The sequence below is a fragment of the Alligator mississippiensis genome, chromosome 11, assembly GCF_030867095.1.
Source record: "Alligator mississippiensis isolate rAllMis1 chromosome 11, rAllMis1, whole genome shotgun sequence".
NCBI lineage: Eukaryota > Metazoa > Chordata > Crocodylia > Alligatoridae > Alligator > Alligator mississippiensis.
Window position 1 is genome coordinate 51,464,806 of NC_081834.1, and position 12,943 is coordinate 51,477,748.

General features: G+C 48.0%; 1 protein-coding gene across 1 annotated transcript; it reads right to left on the reverse strand.

Annotated features, from left to right (window-relative positions):
- Positions 1–451: 451 nt before the first annotated feature.
- LOC102574760 (E3 ubiquitin-protein ligase TRIM39-like) lies at positions 452–10,416 on the reverse strand. The gene is made up of 7 exons (XM_006270029.4): positions 9,951–10,416; positions 9,362–9,457; positions 5,986–6,216; positions 5,333–5,355; positions 3,001–3,116; positions 2,362–2,394; positions 452–1,394 (listed from the first exon to the last, which is right to left on the reverse strand). The coding sequence occupies exons 1-7, from the start codon at positions 10,365–10,367 to the stop codon at positions 880–882; spliced, it is 1,431 nt and encodes a 476-aa protein (XP_006270091.1). The 5' UTR covers positions 10,368–10,416; the 3' UTR covers positions 452–879.
- Positions 10,417–12,943: the final 2,527 nt, after the last annotated feature.

Here is a 12,943-nt window from a genome sequence, read left to right on the forward strand (position 1 = left end):
CTGATGCTGACCTCATTCAGGATTTAAGCTACCTCCTGTGGGACTTAGCTGGTGCTGCTCTGAGCCACGATTCAATTATTCATTCACTAAGTCCTTCTCACACATTGGTGTCTCCATTGATACAGGCTTAAAGCAAGGCATGTCTGGAGCCAAGCAACAGCCTCACCTCTGAAACAACTGTGAATAAATAAAAAGAATTAGGGCTGGGGACAGTCCCTGCTTCCACAGGACCCCACAGCACAAAGGTCCGTGGGTTGAGAGAGTAGATTTGCTTTGCCCCAGCTGCAAGTATGAGAAAGGCAGTCCTTTTCCATTCCCTTCACTCACATCACAATCAGCAGAGAAGGACGAGGGGACATCACACCCCCCTCACATCTGCAGCCAATTCTGTCTAGAAGCATAGAGGCACTGGGTCACATGCAGGCCTGGTATAGACACAGATGGAACTTGCTCTCAGTCCAAAGGTATGAACATTTATTTATCTGGGTTTGTAGCATGACATGATGCTAAGTGAATGAACTTGGGGAACTTGGAACAAAACATCAAAGACTAGTTTCCATTTTGCTCATCCTATTGTACATCAGAAATAACTCTAGTGAGGTCAAAGGGAATGACCCCCCACAGTCATATTGGTGCAAAGTAGCTAGAGTGCAATTGTTCTCCAGTCCATACCTACAGACCCTGCAAATTGCTAGGGTGCTCCATAAAGGAGTAACAAACTGCCTGGACAACACATTTGGCTTCTCTAGTATCATAACCCAGCTCACTGAGGTTATCATCATTTCCACTCCTTGTGACCCTGGAGGCTGATACCAGGTGCTGTTGGGAGCTTCTTCATTCAGCAAGGACAGGTATCAAGGGAGAATTTTACCTTGTGCATCAAGGGCACAGACTGAGCTGGGATCCCTTCTCCACCCAGAACCAAGGGTAGATTTTCTCTCCTTTAAAATAGGTTGGAGAGAAAGTGAAGATTTGGGCCTTTGTCTCTGCATCAAAAAATTCCACCTGGTTCCTTTCATAGTAGAGAGAGATCTGAATCCTCCTGGGGACCTGGCTCAGGGACAGGTGGGTTGAAGGGGATGTAATAACCAAGTACTCATGTTTCCATAGTCCCACAGCCCAGATCCCTTCCTGAGGGCTGAAGAAATACTCTCCCTTCCTTCTCACAGACTCTCTGGCAACTCCCACACCCCAACCTGTTCCACCCCCAACCTCCACCTCCCAGCAGTGTCTTCCCGAGGTGAATCCTTCACAACCCAGCACACAGAGCTCTGCATCAAATCTTTTGGAGTTGTTGGGCAGCTGATGATATTTTTCTCCCCATTTCACACATTTTCGATCTTTGGACAGGAGCAGGCAGGGATGAACTGTGTTTGGATCCAGAGTCACATTCACTGTTGGGAAAGAGAAAAGGGTCAGAGCTCAGCCTTGGGGTAGAATGGGACCATTCCTTGCCTTTCCTAGAAGTCCTGCACTGCCTAGGACACCTCCTGATCTTCTGTCTCTTGGACCTGAGCCCCAGGGAACTACCTCTCTTCTGGGGCAGGGAATGGATGTCACTGCAGCTCCCAGGTACTGCAGGAGCCAGGTATTAGAGCTGCTGTTCCTGTTGCTGCTGGGGCTGCAGAGGTACCAGGGAGGAAGTGGGGAAGGGGAAAGGCATCAGGGTCTGGGAGTGGGGAGTAGAGAAGAACCACCAGGTTGCATTGCATGTTAGAGATGTTCCCATGTGCCTCTATACAGGAGGTGGCACATAAGAGAGTGCATACAAACGCTAGTCCTGGTGGAAGGGCATGGGCAGTGGCCACAAGCATGGTGGGGGAGTCGGCAGTGATGCAAGGAAACTGAGGCAGAAACAGGCAGAAATTGGGTGTTGCAGAAATGGTGAACAGAGGCACCCAGCCCATATGTGATGGGTACAAGGCAGTACCAGATGGACAGTCTCCTCCCAACCCAGCTTGAAAGGGGGAGAAAGGAGGCAGTAAATGGAGAGAGACCTCAAGTACAGTGCGAAGAAAAAAGCTTCATGGAGAGTCCCCCAACTCAGAAGGATGGGAGAGTGGTCAGTCCTGAAGAGGACAGTCGTGGCATCTACTCAGTCTGGCTATGGCTCAGGAGAGCCCTTACCACTAGGAAAGGTTTTAACAGACCAGGATGTTGAAGACCCTCTTTCTTTCTGTCCTGCTCCATCTCAGTACATAGCAGCCTCTGATTTGTTGGAGTTCAGAATTTGACAAATGAATCCAGTCACAAACAGTGCATCTTGTGTTCTTCTTGCTAGCAAAATAGCCCTGAGAAAGCTCACCATGCCCAACTTTCCCTCTTCCTCCTCCTTTTCCACAGCCAGTCCCAGACACTTACCCCATTCTTTCTCCAGCTCCAGTAATAGAGACTCTAGAGAGATGAGAGGAGGGAAATGATATGTCATGTTGCTGTGTTATGACAAGATTTCTGTTGTTAGTGATTACAGTATTGTTGAATGTGATGGCACAAATGTTACAAGGAAGGAAAGGAAAAAGAAAAAACAATAAGAAAGCATTCTTGGCAGTTTGTACTAAAAAGGTAAAAATGGCAGGGGGAATGGTAGAAAGCAGAAACAAAATCAAAATGTAGGTCAATTAAAAGCAAAAAAGAAGAACGGAGACGATTTTGGAAAATACATTTTTTCCATCAAAAATACTTGAAAAATTGTGCATTTCGTTAGTCAAAATAAATGCCTTCAAGCGTGGGACAAGACAGGGAAAGAAAAAAAGATGCCATAACTGAGAAAGAAGCAAAAGTCATGGACTGCACATCTAGAGAGGCCAGGTTAAAGGACTGAGACTCACATTAACATTTTTGTTTCTGATACGCACTTAATTTTTCCTAGGCATGATAGCCTTTTTGCTCTGTGCAAGACTTTTAATCTACTTCTGGGTCATTGTTTCACTTAATTTTCCATTAGTAACTAATTGGCCAGTGTTCATCTCTTCCCACATTCTCAGAGGCAGATCTCCCTACCTTTGAAAGCCTTCAGAGTGTTCTTCAGAACAACGTTTTTCTGGCACAAGCCTCCAAATTTCCTTTTTGCCTCAGGGGAAACCTCCACCAGCTTCTGAAATGTCCCCTTTTCCCATCTAGAAGACAAACATTTCTAATTAATCATGTGCTTTCTTTGCTTCTGTGTTCATAATTTGAACTCCTTGGGCATGTCCAGACAAGTGTGCATGTGTGGTATGTGGCACTGTGCAGACCTGTTTGCAGTGCCGCAGACTACACATGCCACACATGTTCCCCACACTGCTAATTTGCAGCACTGTGGGGAGGGACGGCTTGACACCAGGAGATCCCAGGGTCAAGAAAACCTTCAGTGGAAAAAAAGTGCAGTGGTGCACGTGGCGGCAGCATGCACTAGCCAAAACTGGAGCCTGGCCGGGCTCCCTGCTGCTGGATTGCTGTCACTGGAGCCCTTGGAGGCGCCCAGGTCCCAAGGTAAGGCTGCTGGGGCCAGCCCAGGTACTGGCCCCAGCCTCCCCTACCCCACCTGGGACAACTTGCAGTGTGCCAGAGTGCATGTGCATGATAATTCCCCAGGGACAAGTAGCAGCGGCACATATGGTGCCACCACTATTTGTCCCCAGGGAAACTCACCTGCATGCTCATCTAGGTGCGCATGATGGCAGAAACTTCTGAACTGAGGACAATTTTTTTCTGTATATCCTAACTGCACAGCAAGTATAGCCCAGGAAATGGCAGCATGGTGCGTAGTCCTTAACTTTAGTTATCATTTTAATAGCGCTATCAGGTGAATAAAATTTCCCTTAGATCAGATAATCAAAGAGCCCACTATGGGTGTGTCCAGACATGTGTGAATGTTTGGTTCCCTGGGTACAACTAGCAATGGCACACCTTGTGCTGCAGTTACTTATCACCAGGTGTGCCACACATGCTTTGGCAAGTGGCAAATTGCCCTGGGTAGGGGAGGGGAGGCTGGGGTCAGCACTGGGCTGGCCCCAGCAGCCTTACCTGGGGGCCTGGAGGCCTCCACCACAGTGATTCTGCCATGTGAAGCTTGGCTGGCAGCTGCAGCACAACTCTGGTTGGCCTGGCTCCACTTTTCAGCAGCATGTGCTGCCCGACCGAGCGCTACACGGTTTTTTTTTCTGCAGTTTTTTTTTTGATCCCTGGATATCCAAGGGTCAAAGAAACCCATGAAAAAAAAACCAAACCATGCAGCACTAATTTGGGTAGTGTGACCTTGTAGCACAGAGAACACCAGGCTGCGCGGTATCTGGCACTGCAAACATGTTTGTGGTGCCACATACTGCATGGTCGTGCTCATCCGGAAATGCCCTATGAAGCTCACTGAGTCCAAGGTGTGACAAGGGTCCAGCACTGCTACTGGCCCTCCTCTGTCTCTGGACAAACCAACCACCTACTCACCTGCCATGCCTTGTTGGTAATTAGTAAAGATAGTAAACAGGCAGAAGGCTGCCCTTCGAGTGCCCTGCTGTACTTGGGCAATTATCCACGGCTGCCACCATCCCTTACCATGGCCCATGCCTCGCAGATGTATCCTCCAGTGATTTGCACTGGGCTCTTTCTTTATACAGACAAATGGACAAACACACACACAAACATACACTGAGCCCCTGACCCCACATACTGGGCTCCAAGCCCTTGGCCCCCTCACTGGGGCTCCACACTGGGCTCCTGCACCCCGTGGGGCTCAGGTGGCCACAGCTGTGCCTGGTCCCCTCTCAGTGTCTCCACCACTGCAGGACTCACGGGGAGCCTGGGTGCTGTTCCAGGTCCCTCCCCTGACCTGGGTCCTGCCTCAGGACTCCTGTGAGCCTGGGCTTCCCCTGTGTTGATCAAACCCACCAGGGATGTGAGGCTGGGGTTATGAGGCTCACCTCCTCGCCTTTCACTGGGGAGGTGATTGGCTTCACATTTCCTGGGGGCTTCCATGACACTAGGAACCCCACCAGACCACTGTAGGGTGCAGTTTTACATCTTACCCGGGACAAATGAGGCCTCTTCCACCCCCATAGCCTCATCCTTTCCTCTGCGATGTTCCTAGAGCTGGAGCTCAGCATGGAGATGTTTGTCCCCTGCTGGCTGGTCTCAAACTGCTCTCCCTGGCTAGCCTAAGGTTGATTATGTCCACCCCCATCAGTCACCTGCTAGATAACTGCCTTAACACAAGGTTCACTGCCAAAGAGGCAGAGCACTATGTGCGTAGCAGTCCTGATCCTTGCACTCTGCTCTTATTCTTCAAAGAGACAAAGTGACATCCTTATCCCAAGTCCCTTCCCATCAGTGTGAGTGTGAGTGAGGAGGAGCCACATACCTGTACATGGAGCTTTTGGCATCCTAGATGGGAAAGAAGAAAAAGAAAGTTCAATCCTGCACACATAATAATGAGCCTGTACTTGTTTGCCTTTCAAACAGGTTTAATGGGGAGGCATATGCCATATTCTTAGTGCACCTTGGTTGTTGGTGCATAGTTAGACCCACTTAGTGCAAACCTGGGGCTCAAGACATCTGGGTTCCATGTCTAGTTTCACCACAGACCCCCCTTGAAGCCTTAGGCAAGTCACAACCTCTCTTTATGTTTCAGTTCATCCATCTTTAAAATGCAGATGATATTATTTTAAGAATAACATTTCCCTTCCTCTCAGAGGAAAGGATAAATTCATGTTATTGGAATGCTCAGACAACGTCGTGATGAAGGCTGAAAAACCATTCGAGAAACCAGATGCTGGAATAATTGAAAATCTCATGCACACTAAGCAGCCCCTTTCCTGGTGTCCTGGGAAACAGAGAGGTATAATGTTCAGAACAATAACATGAAGAGCCAAAGAAAGTGACTGGCAGCCTGTTTTTATTAAAGTAACATGCAAAGTGGATCCTAGTGCATGACTGGGATCCTGGACTCCTCACCTTGCAGGCTTCACCCTCTCCCTTTTTCCTCAAACTCTATGAGAGGCCCTGAGTTCTCACCTGCAGGAGGTCACTGGCTGGTTGCTGGCACTTCTCTTCCATCTCCCTGATCAGATCACTGAGAAGGGAAATCTCCTCAGAGAGTTTGGTGGTATTTTTCTTCTCTGTTTCTGCAATGTCTCTCTCCACTTCCTCTAGCCAGGCCAGCAGGTGTTGTTCTTGTTTCTCCAGAAACTGGTGCAGTTGGTGAAATTCAGACACAGTCTTCTGCCTCTCAACCTTTATCTTCTCCTGCAATGGATGCATGTGATGTAAACAGGAAAAAGGCCAAGATAAGGGGCATTTCAGAGCAGGCTGGGTGGTGGCAGGGAGAATATCCTCAGACCACTTGACATTTGGAGAGAAACTATCTCTTGTTGGCAACAGAAGAGATTTTCCTGGTCCTTTCCATTAGGAGAGTGATTCTCAACCAAGGTGCCATAGCACCATGGCATGCCTTGAGATCTTGGTAAGGGTGCAGCAAGGTGCCAGGCAATGTTAGCATTGTTAGGTGTACAAACATGATTCACAAGATAAACCCAGCGATTTCACATAGGAATCCATAGCAATAAAAACATTCTAACTTGCTGTGGACTTTCTGAGTTCTTTGCAACAGAAAAATTGCTCTATATTTTTTTCTGTGGCCAAAACATGAGTGAAAATGAAGAGCTAGCATTTTCTGAGAAGGGTCTTGAGTCTAACAAGGGGTGCCTTGGGTTTAAAAGGGTTGAGAACCATTGAACTGGGATTTGACTGAAACTCTCCCAGCCTGCAAGGGGAAACTCATTGTTTCCCACATTTTTTTCCTTTAAAGGAGAATCTGTTTTTAAATTTTGTTCACAACCTTTTCATATATGCTTATGACCCACTTTTGGGTCGTGACCCAAGGGTTGAGAAATACTGCTTTAGGGAACTCTGGGGAGTCAGGGAGACCAATTCTTGAGGCTCTTGAGGTTCTAACTTACATCTCCAGAATAAAGGAAAGGCAAAGGTGAACTAAATCTAAACCCATATATAGAAGCTACATAACTGAGTATTAATAGCACACAATACCACCACAAAGACAGGGAGGGACAACTACTTTCCCCTAGCTCCTTCAGGGATCTTCTGACATGACTATGAATGTATCTACAGTTCCCCTGTGCTAGCAAAAGCCCTTCTTTCTGTCAGCAGAACAACCTGACCTCTGTGAGAGACAGATGGCTTCTCCTGACAACAAGCAAAAAATGTGTGCACACTTCTCACAAGACAGCCACTCTCCAATATCTCAGTTCTAATCTTCAAAGGGAATTTACAAAACACCTTTCATAGACAAGTCTATGAACTTCACTTCATAAATCTACTGGATACAAAAAATCATGGACTGAATACAGACATTGTTTCATAATTTCATAGTAGTTAGGGAAACGAGGGACCTGAACAGATCATCTAGCCTGACCCCCTGCCACAGGCAGGAATGAATGCTGGGTTCACAAGACCCCAGACAGGTGATCGTCCAACCTCCTCTTGAATTTGCCCAAGGTAGGGGCAAGGACCACTTCCCTGGGAAGTTGGTTCCAGTTTTTGGCCACCCTAACTGTAAAATATTGCCTTCTGATCTCCAACCTAAACCTATTCTCCATCAGCTTATGACCATTGTTCCTTGTCACCCCAGGTGGTGCTGGGGAGAAAAGGGCTCTACCTATCTGCTGTTGATTTCCCCTGATGAGCTTGTAGGCAGCTACCAGGTCCCTGCTCAGCCTCCTCTTGCTGAGGCTGAACAGGTTCAGGTCCCTCAGTCTCTCATCGTAGGGCCTGTCCTGCTGCCCTCTCACCAAGAAGGTAGCCCTCCTCTGAACCCTCTCCAGGCTGCCACATCCCTTTTGAAGTGCAGTGCCCAGTACTGGACGCAGTACTCCAACTGCGCCCTGACCAAAGTCACATAGAGGGGGAGTATCACCTCTCTGGACTGGCTTGGGATGCATCTTTGGATGCATGACAAGGTATGGCTGGCCTTGCTGGCTGCGGTCTGGCATTGGCGGCTCATGTTCATCTTGGAGTCGATAATGACTCCGAGATCCCTTTGCACCTCTGTGCTTTCAAGAGGGGAACTCCCCAGCCTGTATGTATGCTGTGGATCCCTTCTCCCAAGGTGCAGCACCCTGCATTTGTCTACGTTGAACCTCATCCTATTCTCATCTGCCCACTTTTGTAGTCTGTCTAAATCTAGTTGCAGCCTCTCTCTCCCTTCAAGTATGTCCACCTCGCCCCACATCTTAGTGTCATCAGCAAACTTGGACAGTGTGCTTTCCACCCCCTCATCCAAGTCACTGATGAAGATGCAGTGTAGGCCCAAGGACCGAGTCCTGGGGTACCCCACTGCTCACATCTCACTAGTTTGGGTACAGTCCATCCACCACTAAAAGGAGTCACTTCACTTCTGTGGCCCATACAAGGCTTGAACCCATGACTTTGGCATTATTAGCACCCCCTTTAACCAACTGAGCTAACCAGCCACCATTGGATTTGTAGCATATTAAAACTACCTGCCATAATAACCCCAGATAACCTCTCTACCTTTTACTAGCTACATTCTATCACCAGATCAACATTCCCCCCACTCCTTTGCCTCTGGTCAACCAACCTGTCTCACACTTATTGTCTCTCATTCCCTCTGATCCTCACTACCATGCATTTGCATTTTCACAGACCTGCATTTTGCATATTGGCTTCTGTTCCATCCAGGACAGCACAAAACAACAGCAGACACTCCCTATGCCTGAAGAAGGGTGTTTGTGCCTGAAACCTTGCAAAGAACAATTTTTCCAGCTATTTAGTTGGTCTAATAAAAGATATCACATTTACCTAAAGTACCTTGTCCGTACTTCTTTTACATCTTTTACCTTCTGTCCTGTCCCTTTCAAACAGCTAGTGCTGCCCAGGATGCTCTGAGCACCCTGCTGGCACACCTACTATGGTGTAACTGTGCTGAGCAGAAGGAATGGGGCATGCTCTGGTGGCTGCTATCTGTTGAAAGAAGTGCTGTCACATAGACCAGTGGTTCTCAACCTTTTTTTGTACCAGAACCCATTTGTAAACATCAATGGCCAGTCCTGACTCAGTGCCCCTCTCTTCCAACCCACTGCCCCCTACCCCCAGGCCCAGTGTGGGGGGCAGGGCTGCCCCAAGAAGCCCCTTTAATACTGGAATTCTGACAGCCTGAAAGGGAAAAGCCACCGTTTCCCATGTTTTTTAATCCATTTTTAAAGTTTGTTCGTGACCCTTTCATATATTCTCGTGACCCACTTTTGGGTTGCGACCAATGGTTTGCGAAACACTGCCATAAACAAGGCTTCAGGGAGAGAGATACCCATCCCATTACTTTAATGTTAATAATAAAACCCCCCCAAACACCTACCAGATATTCCTGGGTTTTCCTTTCTCCCATTGTTTGAAATCCCTGGAGCTTCTCTCTCTCTTCCCTCAAGGTCTGGAGTTCAGCCTGAATAAATTGCTGAGGAAAGATACGGTTTTGATTAGCATTTACTTGCACTGTTTTTTGGGGAAGTCCCTCAGCAAGGGTGAACAGTTTGTCCTGTCTATGAAATCCTGTGTGACACATAACCACCAGGCTGAAGCTGGCTCCTTATTCTTAGTTACTTATTCCCGGTTCCTTATTCCTTATTCCCGGTTCCTTTTTTCAAAGCTAATCTATAGCCACTAATAGCTTGTTAATAATAAATTACACAGTCTAAAGAGAGCTAACTGCATTAGCTATGTATATTTACTAATTAATTAAAATGTAAAATAATATCCTGCATCAAGTACAGAACCCTAAAGGAAGATCAGATTAGGATGAGATTATGGGGCAAAATACTTCTCGGGCCACCCCAAACTTCCTGTCACATAACCTGCCTCCTGGTCTTTATCCTTTAAACTAATAAAAAACAATAGTCATGAAAACACAGAACTGTTACAAAATAGGATCCTAAACAGAAGTTTCTTACCTTGTACTTTTTGGCAGCCTCCTCTTTGCATAACGCAGTGTGAGCTTGGTGGGTGTGGGGTTCCCTGCAGATCGCACAAATTGGTTCCTGGTCCTTCTCACAGAGGAGTTTCAGCTCCTCTCTGTGTGTCTCAGTCACTTTTTCGCACCCTGCTACTGCTGTTGTCTGCAAACTCAGGCGTTTAGCTATTTCTACAATGTTTGCCAGCTCCCGGTTGGGCCTGAAGTTTCTCTGCTGGGCAGCTTCTCTGCACTGGGGGCAGAAGAAGTTTGCCTCGGTTTCCTTCCAGTACTGACTGATGCAGGCTCGGCAGAAATTGTGCCCGCAGGGTATAGACACAGGGTCTTTGAAATACTCCAGACAGATGGAACAGGAAAGTTCATCTTGGAGACTCTGTACAGGGCCCTGTGCAGCCATGGCTACTGGTAGGGGGTGTGTTGACTAAGTTCGTTTCTCTTTGTTCGGGTCAATTCCAGAAATGGGTGTTTCCCTTCCTGGCTCTGCCTGATTAGCTGCTCTGGCATGAAGCAAAGCTATGAGTTTAAAACCCTGGGAGATGCACGCCTCCCCTTTCTATGAAGGAGTGACAGTAAAGTCTGAAACTCATAAATGCAATTAAAGCTTGTGAAACAGTGCTAAGCAATAGATAAATCCTGTGTCTGTTACTCAGAGGAGAGATGAATGGGATCTGCTGGTAAACTAGTAACAGCAGGATCACAGCTCAAACTTTGTGTGAGCTCCATTCAGGGGCAGTGGGACCCATAGCTCTAACATCCCATGAACTGGGTGCTGCACTCCTGCTGGTGCAGTCCTGTGCCAATGCCTTCGTGGCCACTAAGGGGAGGGAGAGCCATGACATTGCTGTGCCAGCAAGGACGGGCAGAGGCTGGCAGCTAGACGAGTGGACTGCCAGCACTGGAAGGGCACAGGGGGCAGATCCAGGTGGATGGCTGATAAGTAACAGCCAGAGGTGTCAAATGGAGAACTCTCCATCCCACCCTGTTGAGCTCAGGGAGGGTCTGAACTGCAGGGAGAGATTCTGGGGGAGCTGTTCTCCCACTGGGCAGTGGATGAGGTGGTGACTGAGAGCCCAGAGGGTGAGGGACCAACCTTGTCCCTGAGTCCTGGACTCCGTGGAAAGTTTGCAGCTTTCAGGGACTGTGGGCAGAGCATCATGTGATCTCAAACTGGATTGTGTCCTCAGTCCTCCCCCTGAGCAGGGGCTAGTGCACAGAACTACTGTACCCCAATTCCCAGAGAAGCCCTGGTAGGGTGTGCTTGAGACGTTCCCTCTGGGACGTGTGATTCATCCAAAGGACATGTGGAAGTGACTGCAGCCTGTGATCAGAGATCAGTCTACACGCCCCCCCGCCCATTGCCTAAGCAGGGAGCATGGCCTGTCAGGGGGTGCACCAATGCTCTCAGGGGGTGCATGTGCACCCCTGTGGGCCCCTATGCATCGTCGCTGTTTGTAAGTTTGCATTGAAGCAGCTCCCATGCCTGAGCAGCCAAGTGGGACCCCTTCATACCCCTGCCAGCCACTCCCAAGCCTGTTTCTAAGAAAGGCGTGTGGACAAAATGACCAGTTTGGTTCTGAATCACACAGGACGTTTCTGGCAGAAAAAATCCTGATCCCCAGGTCTGCAATCTTAGGTTACCCCTTTAACCACAATACCACCCTTTCTCCCATGTGCTGAAGGTCAGTGTCATTCACCATGGAACTAGATGTATGGGAGTCAGGAGTGCTACCTGCCTGCACTAGCCTTGGTTCAGTTAGGAAGAGGGAAGAGAATACACCTCTTCTTTTCTCATCTCTTAGTTTTTAGAGGCCTACAGAGGCTATTTCTAGAAGTAGTGTGTGTGGGGAAGGGTGATCTGGCTGGGGGGAGTTCTGGAGTATCATGGAGGTTAGGGCAGAAAAGAGGGGGAGGCATTCATAGGAAAAGTGATGGGAAGTCCAAACAGGAAAGCACAGGCGTTTGACGCAGCCAGGGAATTGCTTTCTAGAAACAAGATGCCCTGTTCCCATGCCTATGTCAGGAGACAGCTTAGCCTCTAGTTTAGTTCAGAAGAGGGCTAATATGGACTAAACTGTAACACATTTGACTCATGTGGGTGTAGACTCTTGACCAAGCCCGTTTCTCATGGGAAAAAACATAGGAAACAAAAACTTCCGTCTGTTTCCCTTGGGTTAGCTGAGTCGCAATGTATTTACAAATCCCTGGGGAAAGCAAACCCCATCTTCCCACAGGCAGCTTGCTGTTTGTGAAGGGCCAGGGATTGTCCATGTCATTTTATAAATCACCCACACAGTTCCTGCTCCAAGGAAATTAATGCTTACATTAATGTTTACAGGAGCCTATGCCACCTCAACACAGAGTACATGGTGGACCTCCAAACCACAACTGGTTTTCATGATATCTGCATTTGAGGGAATATACCCACCTGCCAGACAGCAACTGTCATAGAGGCACACTTTTATTTGACCCCAGCAGGCTTTCCTGCCAGAGCAGGCAGGGCTGGACTGATGATCTCATGCGGTCCCTTCCAGCCCTAAACTTCTGTGAATCTGTGAATCTATGTTCGTCTGCACTGGCACTGAAGCACTCATTGTCAAGGTGTGGGACTGCATCGCTGGCACACGCAGCCTGGAAAAGCTTCCTCCTTCCTGCAGATATCCTGCAACCATTGCTGATCTGAAAAGTAAGAGATCCTTTTGCTCAGTGCTTGCAGTCCCGACACATCAGAAGTGTAGGGACCCTCCTTGCAATGAGCTCTCACCTCTTTGAGTAGCTTAACTCTTTGTTGAATCCTAGGTTCAATACTGTTTCCCCACATAGGAAGCTACTATGCCCTTTCTTTAGGTAAAGGTCAAACACTTGTAACCCTTTGGGAATCAACCAGGGCCAGTTTGATTTCTAAACATGCTTCAAAATGTAAGAAGGGCTGTCAATCTTGAGTTTGTCTTTCTTGTTTTTGCACCTGGGAATGCT